This window comes from Epinephelus lanceolatus, chromosome 3 (assembly GCF_041903045.1).
Source record: "Epinephelus lanceolatus isolate andai-2023 chromosome 3, ASM4190304v1, whole genome shotgun sequence".
Classification (NCBI taxonomy): Eukaryota; Metazoa; Chordata; class Actinopteri; order Perciformes; family Serranidae; genus Epinephelus; species Epinephelus lanceolatus.
The window spans coordinates 4,490,375-4,517,542 of NC_135736.1; the positions used below are offsets into that span (position 1 = coordinate 4,490,375).

General features: G+C 42.1%; 1 protein-coding gene across 1 annotated transcript in view; it reads right to left on the minus strand.

Moving 5' to 3' along the window:
- Positions 1–7,068, minus strand: part of maml3 (mastermind-like transcriptional coactivator 3) — a 182,165-nt gene extending 175,097 nt beyond the window's left edge. The window contains exon 1 of the mRNA XM_033625142.2: positions 5,897–7,068. Within this exon, the coding sequence (XP_033481033.1) occupies positions 5,897–6,274 (378 nt within the window). The 5' untranslated portion in view covers positions 6,275–7,068. The remainder of the gene's footprint in view (positions 1–5,896) is intronic.
- Positions 7,069–27,168: the final 20,100 nt, after the last annotated feature.

Sequence of the window (27,168 nt, forward strand, 5' to 3'; positions counted from 1 at the left end):
CAAACACAAACACACGCTTTCCATAATTACAGGCTTGCCCCTGCTACAATGTGGGTGTGTCTGAGAACCATTAGACACCAGCGCAGTGTACTGGCATGTATATGACAATACCAAACGCTCAGGAATATGACAAAAACAGCAACAGTGTGGACCATGCAAGTCTATTATTTCCAATGTATAACTATAATCTGACAGAGCTGCATAACCAATTTGTCAAACACTGTCTTGCTACCTTTATCTCTTAGAAGCACATCAAATTTCATCTATTTAGCCTACTTTTTGCTCATTGTAGAAATTCCTGACATTCTTCAAACTGACAATTACCATATTGGCACAGCAACCACTACAACAGCACACATACAACACACCACAGCCAAAGAGTCATTTGTCCCATTTTAGCCTAATATTGTGAAGTCTTAAAGGGACATTGTGTAACATTTTCAGTTGTTTATTGGTAAAAATTGATGTCTGCATTTATAAATATGTCATCATTGGTGTACTATTACCTCCACAAATAATCTGGCTTATTCTCGTAAAAGGAGAATTTCGGATTTGTTTGTACATTGTGCCGGTAAGTCGTCTGGGGGGTTCCATAACATTTCGCCATCTTGAGAATACATCTGCCAGCAAGGGACATACAGCCCCCGCCTTCGGCGTTTTCGTTGAGAGCCAGGCCAGCACTGTGTGACTGAGAAGCCGAAGGAGAGGAGCAGAGGCGCATCACTACTACCCCGGCAAATTTGAAAGCCTGCACTACTGCAGCATAACAAAGTCCCACTCTTTGAGCATAATGCAGGATCATGCATATGCAGCATCAGTACTTAAGAAAGCACAAAAGGGATCAAAAAGGCAACGTGACCGGCGAATTCAAAAAAACGAGGGTCAACATCAAGGTAGCTTTTCCCAGGTGGAAAGAGCTGCTGAAGGAGAAAGGTAATGCAATCACAGGCCAGCGCCGCTAACAGCTATTAGCCACTGTTAGCGACACAGTGATGCGAGGAGAGGGATGAGGTGTGTGAGGCTGAGCCACTTGTCAGTTGTCAAAAGACAAGACGTGATTGGTTTGTTTCGATTTACACCCGCCCCAACAGTCCTACGTTGTAAACACAGCCAGCACGGTGAGGAGGGGGTTTCTCAACTTGCATCGCGTGTGTCTGTGTAGGAGCCTGAATGAATACTCCATGAAGTATCGGATGACATGGTTTCATCAATGTTATCACAGCTTTTTGGTACACAGCGGCTACTGTTGTTGCAATTCACGTTTGATACAGTGAGGCACTAGAGTGCGCTATCCATTTGAATGCAATATATGATTTCAACGTTAGATGGGAAAAATTCCTACACACTGTGGTTTTAAAGGTGAAATGTGTCAGATTTAGGGAGAATTTGGTGGCGTCTAGTGGTGAATTGCAGATTGCAACCAGCTGAAAGTTCTCCTGGTTAAAACTCCTTCAGTGTTCAATGTTCAGGAGGTTTTTTACCAGAAGTTGAATTATCCACAGAGGATAACAAGGACAACAAATGAACCAGGTGATTGAAACCGCTAGAAACACTGAATAAAGCAGTTTCAAATTACAACTCAGGCGCTGCTAATTGCAGTTGGGATTCTTACTACAGTGGCTAAAGCCCAGTCTACACTATGCAATTTTAGGTGACCCCAAACTAAAGACGACCAACGTGCAGGAAACATGACGATATTTTTAGTCGTGGCTCTAAAACGGTGGTCCTAGGTCACACAGGGAGAAACGTTCAGGAATGGCTGTTGTCACAGTCTTGCAGTCAAAGACAGCCTGGGATAAAATTCTGACAGTGTCAGAAATGTGGGATGACCATCTCACTGTGTGACTGCTGTCACCACCCACGTCTACTAACCAACCAATAGAAATGTAGCATGAAATGACATACTGGCGCTAACCCCAAACAAACAGACAGACAGCAGCTTGCCATGGAGGAAGGCTAAAAGAAATGTGTGGTATTCCAGCACAGAGGAAAACCTTGTTGAGCTGTGGCAGCAGAGGCCTTGCCTGAAGGATGTGTCGCATAAAGAGGGACAAGGGAAAGGGACAAGGGAGGAATTAGCAGTGGAGTTGCACCTGCCAGGTGAGCAACCTAGCAGCTAGCAAACACACACAGACACACTGCACTGTACTTCACAGCTAGTAATAAAGTAAAAGTAATAACCCGGGCAGTATCCTTGCTCACTCAGTGTGGAATGCTATTGCATCGTACGTCGTAGCCTGCGATTCAGGAGGCATTGTCAACGTACAGTCTGCATACATCAAACCTGATCTCGTGCCCAAGTTTATCAGATGATAAATGTTGCACAGTGAAGCTTTAGGGCTGCAACTAACGATTATTTTCATTGTCAACTAATCTTTCAATTATTTCTTCAAATAGTCGACTAATCATTTTATCAAAAAATTTGTGAAAAAGTTGAAAAATATTGGTCTGTCTCTCCCAAACCCCAAAATTATGTCATCTAATGTCTTGTATCGTACTCACGCCAAAGGGTTTTAGTTCACTGTCATGGGAGAGTGTGTAAAGCTGCCAATATTTGAATGTAAGAAGCTGCAACAAGAGTATTTTGAGGTACTTTTATAGTATTTTTCTATGAAAAATGACTCAAACCGATAAGTCGACTACTGAAATAGTCACCAATTATTTTTTATAGTCGATTAGTTATCGATTAGTCAACTAATCGTTGCAGTCCTTTGTAGCTTGCACTAAACTTTTAAGATTGTTAAAATCTCATGGTTCATAGGAAACTTTAGGTGAAAACGCTAATGGCCCAATGTGTAGCCAGTGTTTGGTTTGTCCGTTCTGGGTTTTGTCGTAGAAACATGGCAGTGCAACATGGTGATCTCCATCAAGGAGAACCCATTTCCTATGTAGATGTAAACAGCTCATTCTAAGGTACCGAAAACTAGGGGTGGGCGATATGGAGGAAAGTATATCACGATATAGTTGGTTCATACTGATCGATAACGATAATTATCGAGAATTTTTTATAACCTATTTAAAATAAGGACCAGGAGAAAATAAATAAATTTTAACACATTTATTTTAAACTCAATAGCTTTCTTCTGATTTCAATCACAACCATCACTCAATGCACACGAAGGAAAATGTAATGTCAACACAACCATTAGAAAACACTCAAATAAATGAACATACACAAGATGGTATAAAACTATTACTCATCTATTGCCTCGCTATCCACACTCATTCTTGCTACTCACTCCACGCTGTGTTGTGTTCAGTGTTGCCAGATCCTGGGAGAGAAACAAGGAACCAGGACCAGCAACCAAAATGACTTTACAAATACATTACATTTACTGCCCTTAAACTCTACCAAACCAACTAGCCGACCAAAAACTTGGAAAGAATAAATGAATGAATGAAAATGAATGTAAAGAAGTTGCATATAACGAGCCATTTTACTTTCACTGTAACAGTGCTGGTATGCTGAACAAGATCTGAATCATGAGTACATATTTCACACAGAATCTAAATCTGCACACTGCCTTTGAATCATCCCCCTCTTTCAACAAAGCTTTATTGTATTCTTTACATATTTTGCCCACTTGTTAGCGAAATAGTTAAAGGACCTCCATTAATCACACAGTTTAAATGTGAAAAGTCTCACTGACTGACCGTCACCTGTGTGTATGCGGAGAAGGAGAGGGGCAGAGGGAGCGGAGCTGTGAAAACATCCTGCAGTCCGACATACTATCATGCGTTTAAATAACTTATTAGACAGATATAGAGAAAGGCGACGTTTAGAGAGCAAGCCCAAATAAGCAACTCCACTTTAGAAACAAGCCCAAAAAACAGCACCCCGCGACTACCAATATTTGTAAGCCACTTTACAAAAAAAACAAGCCCAAAGTCGCGGCTTATAAGCGGACCTTGTGTTCACACATGAGGATGGCACAACCAAACCTGACGTTGTTAGCTGTTTGCGTGACACTGTTGCTAGGTTACCAGGGAGCAAGTGAGTGTGTTCATGCAACCAACCTTGCACAGCCCGACTCCGAGGGTAACTTGCGCGGCTTTCGTCATGTTTTTTCCCAACAGAATACAGTAACATTATCGAACGTTATATCGAACGTTTTTTCTATCGACACGGTTTATCGCGAGACGATATGTTATCGTTTTATTGCCCACCACTACCGAAAACACAAAAATTCTCATCATCAGGTGATTATACACTAAGCAAACATACTTATTTATTTTATATCTGCCAATGTATCCCCCTAAATCCTACACAACGGACCTATAAATCATGATATGAGCATTTTTGCCAAAACAGTCTGTAACATAACCACTACAGATTGTGGGGTGCATGTGTGTAGTTACATTAACAGCATACTTGGCTTTCCTAGAATGCCTGCTTCTGCAGTGACTACATACAGCCATCTAGCTGCAGCTCTGTTCCTCAGAGAAAAACAGGATGAGGGATGGCAGACTCTTCTCATTCCACCTTCTTTACAATTAATGCCTAAACAATACCAAGAACTTACAATGTAGCATAAAAAACACTGAGCTCTCTGTCATTTAGCTAATGAATTCTGTGTGGACACATCTGAGGTGTTACCACCAGAGAGGGACAGAGAAGAGGGATGCCGCTATGTCTTTAAGCAGTAATCCCTTCATTCTCTGAGCATTTGTTGCCGGCCATCTAATGGGCCATTCTGATTAATGTCCACAAGGGCTGCTGGGAGGTCCTGCACTATTAAAATCACTGCTGCTCTCTCAAGATGTGGCTGGTCAGGCTTGCGTGGTTCCTAAATAATGACTGAGGCTGTCTCAGAAATTAAAGACGTTCTGATTTTGCATTTCAAAGGGGGAGAAACTGGGCTCATTGCAGAAACAAAAGGGACAACAATGCTGACATTCCCAACATGTATCCTTTGGTCTTTTCTAAAGGAAACTGGAGCTTGCCCACAGTAGACATGGTGTGAATAGGAGACACTACACAGTGTTTGACTGACAATATATTTACTAAAGCATCACTGAATTGTTTTTACAATTACATGCAGTTTTTTAGGTATATGTGAAGCCTCCCTGTGAAATGTGTCACGTGAACACTTCGCATTAAGCTCCATAGTTATGAATGAATCTCCAAAAGTTACAGTATGAAAATGTTCAGTAACTATGTGGCAGCCAAGTATGACCGCTGGGGACTTTCAGTGAAGAGGTGGCTGTGATTAGTTGTTTGCAACACTGTGAGGACTGATTTTGAGTGTGTGTTACAAAGGTTACAGAACAGGCTGGAGCATAAACTGCTACTGCTTAGTGCAAGGACGTAATGTTGCAACGTTAATGCTGTCTGTCTTGCAGAACAGTTTGCACCCAAAAGCAAACAACAGGAAAGGAGAAGTTGTTTTCATGCAAAAAGCAGCCGTCCTCTAGAAGTTAGTTAAAACTTTCTGAAGTGAATATCTTAAGTTGGTTATTAGCAGTGCCTTCTAAACTTTCAGCCTTCCTTTGAGCAGAAAGCTCCACCAATCTTTCAAAACGATCTCATATCAGCTATCAGGCTTGTCTATTCCAAATCGTGTGGCATTTAAGCCCTAGCAGCCTGTTTTCTTCAATGAGTGGCTGGATGTCTTAAACAAAAGTAACAGTTGGCACTCTGGTTTGAAAAAGTGAAGTGTGTGTTTCCAAAGCAGTTGCCAGCGCTCAGTGAACGTGATTTCAACAAGTTTTCACAGCATTGAACAAGTAGTAGGAGTTGTGCAGCTTGCACCTTGATGGGGGTCCAAAATTTGGGGGGACAGAGAGATGGAGGAGAAATGAAAGACAGAGTGTGTGCTGAAGTGGATGCTGTGTTTATGTGGGTGAGGGGGGTGACTCCGGGCAGTCTCGACCCTGATTAAGAGCTCGTCCTTACCGCTATGAGCGTGTTATTCCTCTGTTCCGTGGATGAGGCAGAGTCCGGGTCCTGCTGCTTGCTCTGCGGCTGCTTGCTGCTGCCGCCGCCGCCGGTCGACTTCTTGGCCCTCTGCTCCAGACTCCGCTGGTACAGGCTGACCGTCTCTCTCCGCTCTATCTCCAGCTGCTCGGCGTGCGCTTGCTGGTACCTGTTCTCACAGTTTACGTGGTGTCTCCGGCAGCCCTCTATTCGCTGCCTCAGCCTCTCCACCACCGTGCTGTGTTTAGGTATGCCCACCGCCCCGGCGGGCACCACGCTCCCGGCGGCCGGGTTCATGCTGTTGTTGATGCAGATACTGCCGTTGGGTCCGGCAGCGGGGGAGGCGAAGTCCCCCATCACTAGGCCGAGTGGCTGCTATTTTGGAAGAACTTTTGTCCCCGTCAAGCTCACGGCTACCACCGCCACCTTCTCCTCCTCCTCCGGCCACCTCCTCCTCCACCTCCACCACCTAGTGTCCTCTCCCTCTCTGTCCTACCCGATGAAGGGTCCAAAGCAGCCGGACAGCGGACCTACAACAGCCGCCGACGCGAGCAACAATCGGGGAGGTTTAAAGGTCTTCGAGCCTAGCAGTCATATGGTGAAGGGCTCGCGAGTGACCGTCTTTCCAAACAAACTGCTCCACAAAACACAGATAACACCCAGCTTGCGTGAGAGCAGAGGAACCCCCGAACTGAATTCAACAATAAAGCCGCTACCACGCTGCTAACAACTGCGCTGGAAAACCCAACAATACCGTGAAGGTATAAACGTTAGCAGGCACTCTACGGCCATATACACACAAACCGTCCCGCGGAGGAGCGGCAGCAGCAGCAACAGTCCACTCGCCGTTTTACGGTGTTGTCCTTTGAGAAAAAGTTTTGCTGTCTGAACCGAACGGGCTCCGGAGTTTCCCAGTTAACTTGCATCTCATATGGTTTTGGTTTGAAAGAAACCCCGGTGAAGATGTTGTTGAGTTAGGGGAAAGAGCACAAGCGCCCTAGGTAGTCCGGTTGTGAGGCAACGATAGTAGCCCAGACGGTGCAAAACGCGGATATGGGAAGCAGTGGCGGAAGTCTGTAGTCACTGGCTGCCGCCTGCCACCATCACAATAATCAGGTCCGCTTCTCCACCATGCCAGCGGAGTGATATCAGGACAGGAGTTGAGTAAAAACCAGCTAGAGGCTGTGAGGAGCCCGCTGATGGGCACTCCGAAAACCCGGAATGGAATCCGAAAGTATCCCGGAAAGGACCAAACTACGACCTGTCCTGTGCTGTGTTCATAGATTACGTCCCTTTACACCAAGTCAGCAATGCGGGACGAAAAAAACATCATCTAGTGAGTTATACCAGATAATTAGCTCATTTTGTCATTACCACGTTTCCCACATGGATCTGACTTATATAGGATGATTTGTTTTGTTTTTTCAAACAAATAAAAAATACATTCAGAGAAAGAAATTCAAATGTACAAACTCATTTCCTCTTATATTATTAATCACAAGCAGGTACAACTATACTACAGTAAAACTACTACTGTTTACACAAAGTACACATGGAGCACAACGTAAATGATTTACACTTTGATACTTACATTCTAGCCATCCAGTTTTTTGAAAGTAATGAAATGGAGAGGCAATAAAGTGATTGACATTGATTACATCTCCCAGCAGCAGTCTAGCAGTGGCTTCTGCTGGTGTACACCAACACTAGGGTTGTGAGAAAATATCAATAAACTTGAGTATCACCATATTATGTTTTGTGATACTGTATCAACTCTCATAAACACCATACCAATTCTTAATTGTTTACAATTTTTTAAAAATTTGTTTACATACAGAGTCCTCCAAGCACCTGTATTTTTTTCTACTAAGAAAGCTAAATGTCAGTTCCTTTGCTTGGATTGCATTATTGCCTGTCATTGCATAGCAACTTTTCTTACTTTTTAAAATATTCTTATCAATATAATAGCAGGAATGTGCCACCTCCAATCTATATCATAATTACTGCCTTGTTTAACATAAAGATTAAATATTGATGCATATAGAGGCCCATGTAGGCGACTCATTTAAGCAAAGGAAAACCAACAGATCAGCAACAACAACAAATTGCAGGTCTACAGAAATAAACACAATAATAGAGAATTAATAAAGGCTACAAATGAAATAACATCACCACAGGTGTGATCCGGCCAGGAAATAGTGCAGCTTGATTAAGATCAACATATTCGATGGTAACTAACCACAGGATCAAATTTGTTTTGCACAGTTGTGTACATTCATGAACTAATTATAGAGCAAACCTTTCATGACCTGGCTGTAAAAAAAACCCACTATGACACTGAAGCACAATAACAATTGATATTTTAATTACAAAGATGTAGTGGCAAAGTGTTATGCATACACATTAACCATAGACACAAAATAAAATTATTAATGAATTACAGGATATTAATACTGTGATATTTCCTTTATTAACAGGGTATTATAATACTATAACACAGTTTGGGTTTAGTTGTGAAATGTCCTGAACTGCATTTTCAGGCCTGTATCATGTGTGAAAGATTACTGGGTAAAACCTGGGTGTGAAAGTGGTTATAGAAATCATACCAGCTACTTGTACTTGACATACTGTTGAATGCTTCACATACAAACATAATACCGATAGTGCATTACAATAATTGTAACGTAATTGTAATTATAATTAAGGTCCATTATGGAATATCAAAAGGGATATATTGGCAGAAATGGAATAGGCTATAAGAATGTTTACTTTAGTGTATAATCACCTGAAAATATGAATCATTGTGCTTTTGTTACCTTAGAATGAGCTGTGTATATGGAGCAGGTCCTTGGGTTCATCCCAATATCCCTCCTCAGTTATTGATTGGACAGCGCAGCGCCACAGCTGATCGGACTGATCTGATACCTCCCAACATCATTGGAGTTTCATAAAGAGTGAAGACAGATAACAGATTAAACTCAAATGTATCACTGCCATGTTTTATATTTTATTTGTTCTCTGATTCACCATTGAGTTAAAAATCTGAACAAGAAAAGGAAACAAACGATTTTCTTCATTTATTATTAGAGTCCGTCTGTCAGAAGGTCTGTCTGTCAGCAACAAACACTTTTACATCAGTGATCGTCATGTCCATTCAGTTTTACCTGAGGCTGATCATTCCTGAGCGTCGGGTTGATGAGTTACAGAATTTTAATTTCCCCTGAAACATTTGACCTAATAAATTATTTCCAGTGTTCAAAGATATTGTGATCATGTTCTGGGTTATTAAATAATGAACCCACAATCACAATATCAATAAATACAGAGGCAAATAATGAATAAATCATATAAACACATTGTATGACTCTGAGCAGGACACAGTATATCTTATAAAAACAGAATCCAGGTTGTTGTTCATGTGCAGGTGATCATGACTGACTGTGATTAGACAGAGAGAAAACATTGCTGCTCTGCTACTGGTAACTTTATCTGTATCTTTATCATTATATACAGTACAGGCCAAAAGTTTGGACACACCTTCTCATTCAATGCGTTTTCTTTATTTTCATGACTGTTTACATTGTAGATTCTCACTGAAGGCATCAAAACTATGAATGAACACATGTGGAGTTATGTACTTAACAAAAAAAGGTGAAATAACTGAAAACATGTTTTATATTCTAGTTTCTTCAAAATAGCCACCCTTTGCTCTGATTACTGCTTTGCACACTCTTGGCATTCTCTCCATGAGCTTCAAGAGGTAGTCACCTGAAATGGTTTTCCACTTCACAGGTGTGCCTTATCAGGGTTAATTAGTGGAATTTCTTGCTTTATCAATGGGGTTGGGACCATCAGTTGTGTTGTGCAGAAGTCAGGTTAATACACAGCCGACAGCCCTATTGGACAACTGTTAAAATTCATATTATGGCAAGAACCAATCAGCTAACTAAAGAAAAACGAGTGGCCATCATTACTTTAAGAAATGAAGGTCAGTCAGTCCAGAAAATTGCAAAAACTTTAAATGTGTCCCCAAGTGGAGTCGCAAAAACCATCAAGCGCTACAACGAAACTGGCACACATGAGGACCGACCCAGGAAAGGAAGACCAAGAGTCACCTCTGCTTCTGAGGATAAGTTCATCCGAGTCACCAGCCTCAGAAATTGCAAGTTAACAGCAGCTGAGATCAGAGACCAGATGAATGCCACACAGAGTTCTAGCAGCAGACCCATCTCTAGAACAACTGTTAAGAGGAGACTGCGCCAATCAGGCCTTCATGGTCAAATAGCTGCTAGGAAACCACTGCTAAGGAGAGGCAACAAGCAGAAGAGATTTGTTTGGGCCAAGAAACACAAGGAATGGACATTAGACCAGTGGAAATCTGTGCTTTGGTCTGATGAGTCCAAATTTGAGATCTTTGGTTCCAACCGCCGTGTCTTTGTGAGACGCAGAAAAGGTGAACGGATGGATTCCACATGCCTGGTTCCCACTGTGAAGCATGGAGGAGGAGGTGTGATGGTGTGGGGGTGTTTTGCTGGTGACACTGTTGGGGATTTATTCAAAATTGAAGGCACACTGAACCAGCATGGCTACCACAGCATCCTGCAGCGACATGCCATCCCATCCGGTTTGCGTTTAGTTGGACGATCATTTATTTTTCAACAGGACAATGACCCCAAACACACCTCCAGGCTGTGTAAGGGCTATTTGACCAAGAAGGAGAGTGATGGAGTGCTGCGGCAGATGACCTGGCCTCCACAGTCACCGGACCTGAACCCAATCCAGATGGTTTGGGGTGAGCTGGACCGCAGAGTGAAGGCAAAGGGGCCAACAAGTGCTAAACACCTCTGGGAACTCCTTCAAGACTGTTGGAAAACCATTTCAGGTGACTACCTCTTGAAGCTCATGGAGAGAATGCCAAGAGTGTGCAAAGCAGTAATCAGAGCAAAGGGTGGCTATTTTGAAGAAACTAGAATATAAAACATGTTTTCAGTTATTTCACCTTTTTTTGTTAAGTACATAACTCCACATGTGTTCATTCATAGTTTTGATGCCTTCAGTGAGAATCTACAATGTAAATAGTCATGAAAATAAAGAAAACGCATTGAATGAGAAGGTGTGTCCAAACTTTTGGCCTGTACTGTATGTATTTATAACATTATGTGTGTGCAGCAACAAACTCCATCAAACGTTTCTATAGCTGTTAATGAAGCCTCCTAACAGCTGATCCAGCTGTAAACATCTGCCGCCGTCATTAGAAACGAGGGCGTCACTAAGAAGAGAGAAAGAGACCTCTACAAATAATTCAGCTCCCGCTAAAAACATCCTAAACATCTTCTTCTTCTTTCGGCTGTTCCATTTAGGGGTCGCCACAGCGAATCATCTGCCTCCATCTAACCCTATCCTCTGCATCCTCTTCTCTCACACCAATTGCCTTCATGTCCTCTTTCACTACATCCATAAATTTCCTCTTTGGTCTTCTTCTAGGCCTCTTGCCTGGCAGTTCCCACCTCAGCATCCTTCTACCGATATATTCACTATCCCTCTTCTGAACATGTCCAAACCATCTCAGTCTGGCCTCTCTGGCTTTATCTCCAAAACATCTAACATGAGCTGTCCCTCTGATGTACTCATTCCTGATCCTATCCATCCTCGTCACTCCCAAAGAGAACCTCAACATCTTCATCTCTGCTACCTCCAGCTCTGCCCCCTGTCTTTTCCTCAGTGCCACTGTCTCTAAACCAAACAACATCGCTGGTCTCACCACCGTCTTGTACACCTTTCCTTTTAATCTTGCTGGTACTCTTCTATCACACATCACACCTGACACTTTTCTCCACCCGTTCCAATCTGCTTGCACATGTTTCTTCACCTCTTTTCCACACTCTCCGTTGCTGTGGGCTGTTGACCAGAAGTACTTAAAATCTTCCACCTTCTATATTTCTACTCCCTGTAACCTCATCATTCCACTTGGGTCCTTCTCATCCGCACACATGTATTCTGTCTTGCTACGGTTAACATTCATTCCTTTCCTTTCCAGGGCATACTTCCACCTCTCTAGATTTTCCTCCACCTGCTCCCTGCTCTCACTACAGATCACAATGTCATCTGTAAACATAGTCTATGGAGATTCCTGTCTAACCTCATCTGTCAACCTGTCTATCACCATAGCAAACAAAAAGGGGCTCAGGGCTGATCCTTGATGCAGTCCCACTTCCACCTTAAACTCCTCTGTCACACCTACAGCACACCTCACCACTGTCCGACAGCTCTCGTAAATGTCCTGCACCACTCTAACATACTTCTCTGCCACTCCAGAATTCCTCATACAATACAACAGCTTCTCTCTTGGCACCCTGTCATATGCTTTCTCTAGAAAAATCGGCACCAGCACACTCCATTCCTCAGGCATCTACTCACTCTCTAAGACCTTGTTGGAAAACCTAGTCAAACACTCAATTGCCACCTCTCCTAGACACTTCCATACCTCTGCAGGTATATCATCAGGACCAACTGCCTTTCCACTCTTCATTCACTTCAATTCCCTCCTCACTTCATTCCTACTAATCTTTGCTACTTCCTGCTCCACAATGGTCACCTCTTCTACTCTTTGTTCTCTCTCATTTTCTTCATTAATCAACTCTTCAAAGTACTCTTTCCATCTTCCCATCACACTTGTGGCACCTGTCAATACATTCCCATCTCTACCCTTAATTACCCTAAACTGCTGCACGTCCTTCCCATCTCTATCTCTCTGCCTTGCCAACCTGTATAAATCAGTCTCTCCCTCCTTACTGTCAAACCTATCATACAAGTCGTTGTACGCCCTTTGTTTGGCTTTTGCCACTTCTACCTTCACCTTACGCTGAATCTCGTTGTACCCCTGTCTACTCTCTTCAGTCCTCTCAATGTCCCACTTCTTCTTAGCTAACCTCTTTCTCTGTATACACTCCTGCACTTCCTCATTCCACTACCAGTTCTCCTTATCTCCTTTCCTTCCAGATGACACACCAAGTACTCTCCTACCTGTCTCTCTGATAACATTAGTTGTAGGTGCTACACTCTCACCTACTATGACTTTGCAGTCACTGATCTCCTTCAAATCACATCGTCTACACAAGATGTAATCCACCTGTGTGCTCCTACCTCCATTCTTATAAGTCACCCTATGTTCCTGCCTCTTCTGGAAGAAAGTATTCACTACAGCCATTTCCATCCTTTTTGCAAAGTCTACCATCATCTGCCCTTCTGTGTTCCTATCCTGTATACCAAACCTGCCCATCACTTCCTCATCACCTCTGTTCCCTGTCCGACATGTCCATAGAAGTCTGCACCAATCACCACTCTCTCACCTCTAGCAATATTCTGCATCACTTTGTCTAACTCACTCCAGAATTTCTCCTTCTCCTCTATCTCACATCCTACCTGGGGCATAACCACTAACAACACTGACCATCACACCTTCAATTTCTAGCTTCACACTCATCACCCTCTCTGACACTCTTTTCACCTTCAGAACATTCCTAACAAACTCCTCCTTCAGGATAGCTCCTACTCCATTTCTCTTGCCATCCACACCATGATAAAACAGCTTAAACCCTGCTCTTGAGCTTCTAGTCTTGCTACCTTTCCACCTTGTCTCCTGAACACACAGTATATCCACCCTCCTCCCCTGCATCATGTCAGCCAACTCTCTAGCTTTCCCTGTCATAGTCCCAACATTCAAAGTCCCTATTCTCAGTTCTAGACTCTTGCCTTTCCTCTTCTCTCTCTGCCTACGGACACGCCTTCCTCATCTCCTTTTTTGACTAACAGTAGTCCAATTTCCACCGACAACCTGTAGGTCAACAGCACCGGTGGCAGTCGTTGTTAACCCAGGCCTTGACCGATGCGGTACGGGAGTCATATTCGTGATTCGCATGTTTGATTTGGCATAAGTTTTACATCAAATGCCCTTCCAGACACAGACCTCTGCATTTTGAACGCTGGCTTGTGTCCCTTGGGGCTGCATTAAAAACATCCTGAACATCTGGATCAGAAAATAGGTGGGCACACGTTAGCAGGTGCTGGGCTAGCAGCCCGTCTGCATCCTGCTGAACAGCATCGTAGAAACACTGATTTGTAACGTGAAACTGTTTTAGTCAGTATTTTAACTGGTTTAAATCACCTGGTCCATTTGTTTTGGAGAGAAAAAGACCTCTGCAGATAATTTGACTCCCAGTAAAAACCTCCTGAACAATGAACACTGAGGGAATTCTAACCAGAATAAGTTTTAGCTAGTTACATGGAATGCAAGGATGAGATGTGAGGAGACAAGAAACGAGGAGATATATATTTCGAGAAATGAGACGTCCTTTCTTCTGTCGCGTCACGTGAAGCGACGTCCGTTTCTAATGACGGGTTTTTACAGCTGGATCAGCTGTCAAGAGGCTTTATTAACAGCTATAGAAACTTTTGATGGAGTTTGTTGCTGCACACACAAAATGTTATATATGTATATATACATATATATATATATATATATATAATGATAAAGATTCAGATAAAGTTACTAGTTGCCATTGCCGTGTGTGAAATTTTGAATTGTTGGTGTTCTTGCTGGCAGCAGGCTGGTTGGGTTGCTGGGTCTTACGGGTGGTGGGTTACCGGGTGGGGCTTTCACCTTTTCCTCCAGTTTCACCTTGTACGTACTCTGCTGAGTGTTTTACCTGTGTGCCATCTTTGCTAACCATATGTGTTTCTGTATGTATACTGCATGCTATTTTGCTGTGCTCTGCTAACCCCATGTGCCTTTGTCTTGCAATGTGAGCAGTTGCATGACATGCTGGTGGTGGTGGTGAAACACCCTGACCTTCTCTCCTCAGTTCCCTTAACCTGTGGGTTTCTCTGGCACCTTTCCCCCCTATACTGGTAATGGACTTCCTAGAACCATTTTTAGAATTTTAAGATTTATTTTTGTAATGAATAAATGTATGTCTTAAGTAAAAGTCTTCCTTTTTAATAGGAATAAATGCTAAATTGATTGCTTTCGCATTTTAAATAAATAATTTATTATTGGCTTGAAACATATGTCTCTGCTCCTCTTTGTTCACCTAAGAACTTGTGTGGATATACTGAGTGTATACTCTCTGGGTGAAATTCCCAAAGTGGCATTGTCGGGTTCATGTAGTCTGGGTCTGGTCAGAGGCCCTGGTTACATTAACACAGTGTTGTTAAAATGCACCACAGAAACTCGTCATGTTGCAGAGTGCATGTGACATGCACCACTACAACCACAAATTGTTGCCACAGGCCAAATTTATTGAGTTAATTTCTCAGAATTCAGATAAGATTCTGTTGTGAAATAACTGTCACAAAAAAAATTACATGGAGGAATGACACAATTCTCATGTGTTGAATTAAATATTTTTCCATTGATGAATCATAACTAAAACCATTTAAAGCAGCTCTTACCTTTCTTGCATTTCACACAGCACTTAGAAAAAATTTGAACATCCACATCTCCCGCCTCCCTCCAAAGTCCCATCCTCCTCCTCCTGCAACTCCACCTCCCTCTGAAGGCCTACTCCCCCCTCCTCCATCACGTCCTCATTATAGACGTAGCCGTTGGCATGGTAACGTTAGATACACAGAAGAGGAGAGCGAGTGTAATGTTACAACCAAGACAGTCAAACACAACCCCGGAGTTTTAAAACTCAACCTGAGTCAGTGATGACTGATGAGTTTTAGAATAAGGTTACAGTGCTAACGTTAGATAGTAGCGTTAACGTTACTAGTAAGTGGAAACGCACAAGGAAGACAATGTTAATGTTTCAGAGGCTATGCTACAGTAGGCTAACATTAGCCATTAGCAACTGGATGTTGTGTTGTCATATAACGTTATGAACTGAACTTCTTTATTTGTCATTTTTATGCGCAAACGAAATGACACTTGGCACACCCCAAGCAAAAAGAAACAAAATATTTATAAATAATTTGTGCAACATATAAGAAAGAACACAGTAAGCAATAGTAAGATGAAAAGGGTCGACATTTCACAGTCAAAAACTCCACATCCTGAAAGCAGAACTGGGAGATCCTCTTCACATCACAGCACCATGAATTGTTTGTGAGCGGACGTTCGCGAGAAGGCCGCTGGGAACAGCTAGTTTGATGGGGTTAACTCCTCCATGCTTCCCCCACTTCCATGTCCTGTCACAGCGCTGTCGGCGTCTCCCTGTCGGGACAGCTCCAGGCAAAACCACGGTCATCTCAGGGCTAGCTCAACATAGCAGGCCAAGCTTGCTACACATCCTAAGCTCTCTCGGTTGTAGCATTAGATCTCTGCAGTGGTTTCTAATGTCTGTTAGAAACCGTATTGCACTGAAGAATTTACTTCTTGTTGCACCGTTTCTTTCTTTTGCCAACTGATTTCCCTGTTTGAGCGGCTGGAGGTGGAAGTGGTGGTCTGCATTTGCGTCCCTGTTACTACCCTGTTTCTTGTCTCACAGACACGAGGGCGGGGGTGGGGGGTTGTGGGGGGAGATGTTACATGAGCGGTTACATCAGTCGGAGGCCTCCACGTGGGGAAGACAGACAGGACAGGAGAAAAGTCCGACCAATAATTGCATGCGGACCGAATGCAATGATTGGTCAGAGTTTTCTTAGAACCATATGAGAATGGTATAATGATGAGTTTTCATCTCTGGTGGAATTCACTTAGATTTTAGTGTGCCATCAGCTTATTAATAGCATTTGAACCTAAACAAAGAAAAGTGTAAAATTTCCAGAAAGGTAAGTGTTACTTTAAGCGGGAGCTGATGTAATGACATCAAATGTGCTGATAGTCTTTCTATGAAGTGAGCTATTAGTGGGCCTGCTCATATGATGCATTGTTTGAGTGTATTGCATGGTTTCAAGATAATACATCATCTGTTGAGCATACAATTTATTATACTAGGTATTGATATGCAGTATATTGTAAGTTAGTAACAGATGGATGAGCAGCTGAGGGATGAAGCTTCCCCACCTAAGACTACGCACAGTTTAACATTATATCCCTTAAGTTTTACATTTTGTCATTTATACCTTTTCCATCAGAAATCAAATCTCAGTTGTGTATGTTCCTTCACCTCAGGCTCTGGTTGGCTATCAAGGCCAGAGCAACAGCACTGGAAGGCCCCTTTGGGTCAAGTTAGGTGTCCCATTTGGTCAGTTTGTTTACATGCAGGACAGAGAAATTATGGATAATATGTGGAGAAATATGAATGGTCGAAACGATACAACGGCAGTTCAAGGATATCTGTGTCATAATGTGTTTGGACTAAATATTTTGCTGGATTTAAATCATCTGGACTACTGTGTGTGAAACATGAAATAGAAGCTGTGTAACCAGTGATTCTGTCTGGATAATATGGATCTGTGGATCATGATAATGCTTCATAGGTGGGTTATAATTATGTTTTTGTTTTTTTTGTCTGGCAGAAGTGTTTAGAATAGAATAGAAAGACCTTTATTGTCATCATACAACATGTGTATGACAAAATTAAAACAGCTGCCTCTGATGGTGCTAGGAGGAATAAAAGTTCAAGTAAACTGTATAAAACAATCTACACAAAAAAAAATACTGTAAAACAAACAATAAATAATAAATACAAGCTAAAATATGACAACAATACTGACCAGAACTTGTGTGAATCTTCCATGAATAATTACATTATATGCAGTGGGAATGATGGAATGAGGAAAGTTATTGTACTACGCAAACCTGTTGTGGTGGCTGTATCTTGAGATGGTCAGCATTAATGGCACTGCGAGGAGTGTAGCTTTGAAACGATATGTTGTATGAATAAACCACTTAAACAATAAGAAATACAGCAGTTGTTGATACATATGATCATCAAAAATCACCTTAGGAGGACTTGTTAAAAATACTCCTGCCAGAGAGAAGCACAACACACACACACACACACACACAATTGCGTATACGATCACAGAAAAAAAATGTTATGGCGTTCCGTGGTGCCCTTTGACCTGGTGCATCATTGAAGGCCACAGTGGCTTTGTCACATGATGGCAGACGAAACAACGCTGTTTGGCCCCCTGAATCGAAGGTTTACATTTGAAAAACACCTAGATGGAGCTGTTGTTAGGAGGACCGTTCTCTGCAGTTTCTGTTGTATGGAATTTTCGTATCCTCAGAGAACTTCAAGCCTTAAATACCACCTCAACACAAAGCAAGTAAGGCTGAGTAAGTCTCCTGTGACTGACTAACTTACTTCCTTACGACATGGATTGCAATGGACTGCAGACCAGGTTCAGTGGTAGAGGACAGGGACGATTTGTATCCAAAATTTAGCAGCTTCACTACGACACATCTATTATTATATATATTATTAAGATATTATATATATTATTATTATTTTAAACGAGAGCTCTTGAAAGGTCCTGCTTGTTCTTTATGACAATCATATGATTTACATCATACTATCAGCTTCCAGGGTCTTATACTTCAATCATAATTTCACATGAAATATGATCTCAAATGCAGTGACAACATGACTTCTTGTAATCATAGTCATGTTGTGAATCAGAGGCACTTTTACATTGCATGGTGATAACCATGATGGCACTCCTCTTCTTAGGCAATAAATCACCACCAAAGAATGATCTCAGGCATGTATGCTCACATTGTGAGTCTTATCCTTACTAATGTGTGTGGTTTATTTCAATTTTATGTGGCAGTAGAGGCCATCTCTCTCTCTCTATCTCTCAGTGTGTGTCTCTCTCGTGTTTTTATTTTTATCTGCCATGTCATGTGGGAGTTCTGAGTTCCATCCCCGACTGTTCAGGCCATATGTGCTCCCTTGTCTCTTTCAAACCATCCCACCAACACACTCGTGCTCACACACGGAATCATTCACTCCTACACATACTGTAAACCAACAGAGACATCGACCTGCACACTCAAATAACCACACTCACGCAATCTGCATAGTAATTAAAACATGGACATCATGTGTCTCTGCTTCCTTTTGATTGGCTGTTATTCACTTCTGTTTTCAGTGGGGTTATTGCATGAGCACCAATGATCAAAACTGCATGTCAAGCATTAAGATTTGTGAGACAGCAGTTACTATTTGTGTCACTTAACCAGAGTACACAACTTAACCTTGTTAAGTGTTTGAGAACTTCTACAGCCGATGTGGATATTTTTCAAATGCTGTGTCTGCATTAAAAATTATTTTAATATCCCACTTGTTTTTTTTGTTTTTTTTTTCTTAAATCAGGTCTTCACGTCCTGATTCTTCAGTGTGAAATCTTGATATCTATCTTTGATATCATACACTAGTGATTCCTGAAAGATGGGGTGGACAATTTTATTTTGGCTTCATTGGGCAAAAATCCCTTCATAATTTGGAGCATACTGCAATTCAGGTGGACTGAGAGTTTTCAGGATTTAGAAAATCTGACTCCGTCAAACTGTGACGGGAGATTTTGACAAATCACAGTTTGTTTCAGAGAGAGGGCGTTTCTACTGGCTGTCCTATAAATACAGCTTAGTGTGCAGGCATCCAGTGGTACCAGCAGTGGGTTAAATGATGCCCTAAAGTTAGGCTACATTTTGGTAAGAGGACATCTGGCATAGCCATTTTCAAAGGTGTCCATTGAACTCTCACCTCAAGATGTCTGAGTGAAGATGGATTCTATGGGTACCCACGAGCAGTGTTGTAGCGGAGGGTATTGGCAGATATATGGGTATACCCACCTCTTTTTCTGGCTGTTTACAGTATATCCACTTATCAGCCTACAAGCCATTGGAATATATAGAAGAGAATACCCACCAGTTCCTTCGTACACTACCCATCTACCTTGTAGTACTTCCACCTCATAAAGTACCACATCGTCCCTGTAAAAGCAGGGACCTCACAATCCTTTTTGATTGTGACATGACAGTGGCATGGAAAGAGTAAGATCTGCAGAAGCAAATGGTTACTTCACTGTTTCTGACTATTTCATCACTCCCCATCTGCCATACCTGAAGCCATGCAGATTTTCTTGAAGCATCTTGGCTTTCCCTTCACTTTGTAGATGGAGAAAAGGCTTTGGTCCACCTGCTGTTGCGCAGGGTTCAGCGGAGAGATGTCTCCATTTGCCCTGGGTGAAATATTGGCTCAAATAACTCTTGCTGGTGTTTCTTATTTGTGATTATGTTGCACTACACCTAAGAGGAGAGTGATCCCTTGACTGAGAGAGGACATTACAAATTTCAGCTAGTGACAGTGGAATTGAAATTCAACAGCTGATTCTTCCCATGATGATTCTTACGATTTTGTCAGCAACAAAAACACTGTACCACAGGGCTATTTGGCCGCAACTAGATGGACCTTTCCTCCAGACCCATAGTATGTCTATTAGCCTATGAAATGTCAGATAAATTGGTGTGGTAACCAGTGGTGGAGGAAGTATTCAGAACTTTTACTAAAGTAAAAGATAATCAAAATGTAAGTACCAAAAGCAGAATTACTTATGTAGAATGTAGAAGGATTGTATATAGAACCATATATATAATATAATACAATATAATATAATATAATATAATTCAATACAATACAATACAATACAATGCAATACAATAAAATATGGTAAGGTATGGTAAAGGTGGAGCTGATTTAAATTGCTCTATATACTGCTGAGTGACTTAACCTATAACAATACATTATAACCTTTTTGCAAATTTAGATTATTGATACAAAATATAAATAAACTAAGTAACTAAAGCTGTAAAATAAACGTAGTGGAGTAGAAGTAGAAAGTAGCATAACAAGGAAATGCTCAGCCAAAGTATTCTCAGTAGGCGCTCCAGCCGGTGCGCTACAGAGTGACCCCCAAATTCCACCAGATGCATGTGGGTTGCGTCTGCGCTCCGGAACGGCAGCAGAGCCGATACGTTTCAATTCTAGTCAATGTGTGTGCTTCCACCGGCTGCGGCTGTGCTGCGTTCCGGCTCCGTCACAGCTGCGGCGCTCCGGAGCCCTCCGCAACATATACGCAGGACTTCTATTTAGCACAACGCAGCAATTCAACACAGAGCAGATCGTGGGGGGCAGGACGTTGTGCACAGAAACAAAATAAAACATCGGTTTAGTTTCAAAATAAAATACACAGTGTTCACGGCGGATCATATTTCCCTGCACTACACCTTGAAAATAATGGGCAGAGGCAGGCCTGAAGTCAACAGGTCAGAGGTTTTCAGACGAGGAGATGTTAATCATGGAGGTGCACCGAGATGTCTTCCTACTAGTCGTCTGGTTTTTGGTTCTGTTTATAGAAACTACATCTTGTTATGTCGCGCGATTATGCGTGAATTCTCGAGATCTCGTGGGTCCTCGTGACTCCTGCTGTCCGGCGGAGCTGCACCGCTCTGCACAGCAAACGCACCCGGTGGGTGTTGACAGGCGGCGCAGTGGATAACCAGCGCAGCCATTCCACAACGGACACGCATCCAGTCAAATTCCGGCGTGACGTTCATTTACCAGAGGCATTTTATATCTGGCTGATTTTTGGAGACTATGGTGGGGCAAATTAGTCAATGTGTGGGAAACACTGTATATATACACTAGAAAAATTGCACCCTTTTAACCCTTGTAACTAGAAAGTTACTTTTCTCAGTAACGCATTACCTTTTGGTTTAAGTAACTGAGTTACTAACTGAGTTACTTTTTATTGAAGTAACTAGTAACGGTAACTAGTTACTATTTTTCAGTAACTAGCACAACACTGGCAGTCAGTGGTGTGACTCTACACCTTTTAGTGATGACACAAAATAAAAATGCTTGACAATGAAAGTAATCAACTGTAAAATTCTGAGTGTTGTATAGATAGTGTGAATGAGAACGGACCGATTCTGAACATAGCCACAAACACAGGTATAATAGAAGGTATAATCTATTTGAGTAAGAGCAAGAGTCTACAGCCACACTAGCGGCTGTGTGAGGTTGTATTTAGGCACAGTGGGGCTTTAAGTTCAATGCAACTCAGTCAACCAATCAATCAATCAATCAATCAATTAGTTTTCACATCAGATTATACAGGGTAACTTCAGTGAAATGTGACCCCATCAGCTCCTTTAACTTGCACACTGTGCTTTCGTTCTTTTTTGTTTTTTCTTACATTGTTTGCTGCTGCTTTTAATAATTGTCCATGTTTCCAGATGGCTCTGGCAACCAATGGTTTCTGGCTGTGTAATAACTGAACTGTCCCCACATCCTGACCTCATCAACACGCCCGTATGGTAGCTCCGTCCAAACATGAGCAACATCGCACCGCAGCTGCCTGTATAGCAGTGATCCACAGCAGGAACAGGACAGCACCTCACACTCCCACCATCACACCAGTCCTTATTCACTGTAAATCACACTCCTCCTCTCCTTGCTCTGCTCTGTCAGATCAGCATATAGAGAAATAGTTACCTGATTCAGTGGTGCTGTCCAGGATTAAGCCAAGTTTTGGATCAAAGGATATTACAGTTCCTGATATCCTGTTGAAAACTGATGCTGCACGGAGGTCATCCCTTTCATTTCCAATGCCTGTACAATGGCTAGCAGGATGCTAGTTCAGCACCTCTCCATCATTCCCTAATGTTTACTGATGTTTGCAATTAATAACCTTGAAAACCTTAATAACCTAGCAGCTAGCTAGCAGAAGTCAGCAAAAGGAAAGTTTACAGACTGATGAGTTGATTTCCTCATCCTAATAAGTGGGTCTCAGCCACACACCACCATCGTCCAAAGCCAACCACAGAAAGCACCACCAAGACTTGCAAAATAGACACAAGAGTCTAAATATAGCACAAATTTAGCAGAGCACGAATGTCTGTGCCTAAATTCATGGCAATCCATCCAACAGTTGTTGAAAGATTTCAGTCTGGACCTAACTGGACCGACGGTCCAACAAACAACATTACTATTTCTTCAACCACATTGCTAGCATGGCTAAAAATTGAAATAGCAGCTTTCAAAGTATTTCAAATGAATTGATTATTGTTATAGCATTGCTTGGGCACCATTATTCAGGTTTCCACATTTGATCAAATCAGCTTTAGGCAATAAGCCAGGGGCGTAAATATAGACAGTGCAGGCAGTGCGGTTGCACTGGGGCCCATGGGGTGGAGGGGCCTGACTGCCACCTGGTAATACACCCATGTTCAAAGAAAAACTCACATTAAAACAAAAATGGTGTCATTTTCTATACATGCCCTAAATAAGGCAAACCCATCTCCATCATGGTTTTCTGGTTTTGTAAAACAGTGTCAATCTATAACAAATTATAAACTAATTCTGCATAAACTATTTAAAAAACTATAATTTACCAATAAAAAAACTATCAAGTTAAACTAATAATTTCCTATTTTCTTTTGTAGATTTGTCTTATACAGATATGTAATGATGATTGCTGTGTAATATGTATGTTAATGTAATGTAACGTAAAAGCATACCTGTCAAGTTTTGGATTTGAAAATAAGGGAAATTTTTCGGCGCCCGCTGCAAACAGCATCAATAAGTGATTAACATAGGGGGGATCAAAATAAAATAAATAAATAAAATAAAAATCAACCAGCCATCCTCCTCCCCTGACAGTCCCTTCATAAGTAAAGAACAGTCCCTAAAGTGCGGTGAGGTTTGTGGGCCGTTACTGACACAAAGACAGAAATGTGAATGGCTCGTTTCCCCTCTGACACGCCACATACCTGTCTGCCGCCACGGCTCGGTTGTCCAGGTACTACTGGGCAGCCATGACACCAACAAAAGAGTAAATTACTGGACCTGGAGTCGGACTTCTCTGTCGCCAGTAAGCCATTATCTTGCGCCACAGAGCGCTACGATCCTCCGCCGTATTCCTGTCTGTGACCCCCGTTCAACCCACAACTGCCAGGATTCGCCTTTCCTTTCTGCTGCTGGTTGAAACGTGATAATAGGGGAGCCCCAGCGTCCACTTCACTAACTTGACGTGGAAATGAGCGATAGTCTATTAAACTGGCGAGTTTTGTTTTACTTTGTTTTTTTGGAGGGCGCTCATGCGCCCTCACATAGATTGCGCCCTGGGCGGTCGCCCACATTGCCCATAGCAAAACCCGTCCCTGGGTGTACAGGAAATCTAAAATAACCACTTGTCAACCAGACCCGCTGTCGACACTAACCTCGCGACAACTGCCACCCAAGCTACTGCAGGTGGCAGTTCTCACGAGGCTAGTGACAGAGTTCAGTTTGGAGAGGCAGAGGAATGTTTTCTTTTTTTTAAATTATATTATAATACGGGAGATTTACAGGAAAATACTAATATGGAAGGACGGCGGGAAAGAGGGGTAAAATACGGTAGTTTCCCGGCCAAAACGGGAGACTTGACAGCTATGCGTAAAAGCGGCAGTAAGACACACTGTTACTAAAATATATATATATGTACACCTAAAACTGTGTGTGTGTGTCTGTGTGTGTGTGTGTGTGTGTTTCATAACTTGTAACTAGGGCTCATAAAAGACATGCCATGGCTTTGCTTTTTCCTGTTGCCATCACCATGTTTTCCAAAGTAGTTTCCAATCTTATTAATCAGTGTGGAAAAGCTTTTATCCAAAAGCAATAACTGCACTTAACATATGCACAAAGGCTTGACTGTGGCAATGTGTTTGAGAGCAATATAGGGGATTTGTGCAATGGGTGGCATGCCCTGCGTGTTTTTATTTATTTATTTTTTTATTCATTTTTATTATACACTGAGAAGGTTGGTTCTATTCTGTTTGTAATGAAATCAAAATGAGTCGGTCATGTTCCACTGAGAACTTTTAAGTCAATGTTGAAAATTATTGGACACTATTCGATTGTCCTTATTCATTTTTTAAATGAAACTAAATGAAATTATGTTCTGACTTATCACTGTTACTTCCTCTTCCACTCCCCTGAGCAGCACAAACCGTGACCACTACTTCGCGTCATATTGACAAGCTAGCTCTACACAGTTTGATAAAGAGACTCAGCTATGTGTGTGTGTGTGTGTGTGCGTGTGTGTTTGTGTGTTTGGCTGTAACTGGTGCTGTGTTGCTGCTGCCCAGTCTGGCTTGCTCAGCGCTTCAGGAATGAATGGAATGTTGTTTTACATGAACACACACACATACACACACACACACACACACACGCCATACACAAACATTCACGTACAGCTGATGCACAAATAAACCACATTCTCAATTCCTTGCTTTCACCTATTTTTACTCAAGTATAGTCTGTTTCTTCTCCCTCAATGCTGCCATGAAACTGACAGAATTTCATTCAAATTTGTTTTAAAGTGAGATGGTTCTACTCTCTGTCCTTTTTGGTTGTCGGCAATAACATCATGAGAGTGGGTGGTTGTGGATGTTTGCAGGATCTTTGAGCGGAGGAGTGTATTTTGACTCTAACATAGCCATTGTAAAGTTACAGGTTTCCCACCATAAAAAGCTTGAGCCTGAGCTCTCAGTGATGCATTATGATAGTGAATGCCTATGCTACACTGTGCGAAGGTATAATAATGCTGCAGATGGCTTTTAACACTCATAGTTAGCCAGTCATCCTGTAAAGAAGAGAGTTGTTTTTGAGAGGTTAAAGTGATTATTAAAAGATGTTAATAGCTGTTTTCACTGGATCTGCCTCTGCGTAGTGCGCTTACACAAAAGATCATTTGTTGTTCGCTCTAGAACAAGGGAGAGACATATTTCTTTTCTTTTCTCACTGTCATGCCAGTTTGTCTGCTCACGACTTCAAGTGTGGGAGGTAAAGAATGAGTTTAAACAAAAGGTACACACATAGAACACACGTAGGGATGAGAAGTAAGAGCTGGGAGGAAGTGCTGAGCGTCGTAAAAATCAACAGGGTGAACAACGATGTCTCTGTATCTGTCTGGCTGTGTGCTGCTCTCTTTGTTTCATCATACTCCAATCAAACAAATTCCAAAAACAAACATCCACAAAGAAAAAAAAGAAAAGAAAAATGTGCTTAACCTAATTTGAGGATTTCCTCCCACATGGACACCACATATCTCCTCCTCCTCTTCTTTTTCCATGTGGCCTTTTCTGTCTTCCTCTGTGCACACCACATCGACTTCTACAGCATTTTGACATTCGGACCGCGCTGTTCACCCTGTAATGACCCCCGACACATGCTCAGGGATACTCAGAGGGAGAATGGGGCTCTCCCACCCTTCGGGCTCTTCTGGAGACTCCCCTCCCTGGAGTGGCAGAGAGAAAGACAGAGAGAAAAAGGACCCTGCCTATGCTGCCTGTCTCCTTCTCAGTGGAGAGGTTGCCGGGCTGTTGCACTAGACCGTCTCTAAATATTTAATGTACCTCTGAGAGTGAGATAAAGAGAATCAGGGTGGCTGATATATTGATGAGCTACAGGGAGGGCACAGGATTGGATGGAAAGAGGAGGGGTGAGAAACAGAAGAATAAAAGGAGAGGGGAGGACAGAAGGATGTGAGAGACAGCCTTGCTCAAGGGCACACTGATGGTAGTGAGGGAGTGGAAAGAGTTGCTTGTTTGCTGTCCACACCCAGATTTTTTTCCACCCTGTTCTAAGATGTCCACACTAATACAGGGACCTTTTCAGCTTAAAATGCTGTTAACATGTTTAGTCTGAACTGTGTTTACACATTGTTTTCTAAAACCCGACAGTCTATTTTGACCAGTGAATTGCACTAGATTAAATGTGAGGAAATCACCAAAGTTGCAACACTGACAGTCCATCCAGTTCATCCAGTCAGGATGATTCAGTTTGGACCAAACTGGCTGATTAACCAACATTACCATCCCTCAAACCATGCCGCTACCATGGCTAAATATCCATTGTAAAGTGAAGCTATTATAGAGCGGTGCAGGAATGAGTGCTAAAACTCTAAAACTGCAGGGGAAGCTTACCTAGGGCACAGAATGTGCTATGTCTTGCAGTGTTTACAGCCTCATTGTGGTGGTGATGATAAGTTCACACAACTGTAGTGTAGTTTGTTTATAGCCTAATGTTTGCTTCTTACTTCTGGCGATTACATTTAGGCTTCAAAAATCATGAAAGTGGTGTTCATTTAAGAAGGTTATCTTGCTGAAAAAAAAGTGTAAGTATCATAAAATTTGTTTGCCACAGAGCTTATTTTTTGTAACAATTCAAAATCCATTGGAAAAACCCCATTGACTTTTTGATGGGGGAACTAGAACCAGGGCTACGCTAACTTCTGCATAAGCCTACAAAAAACTG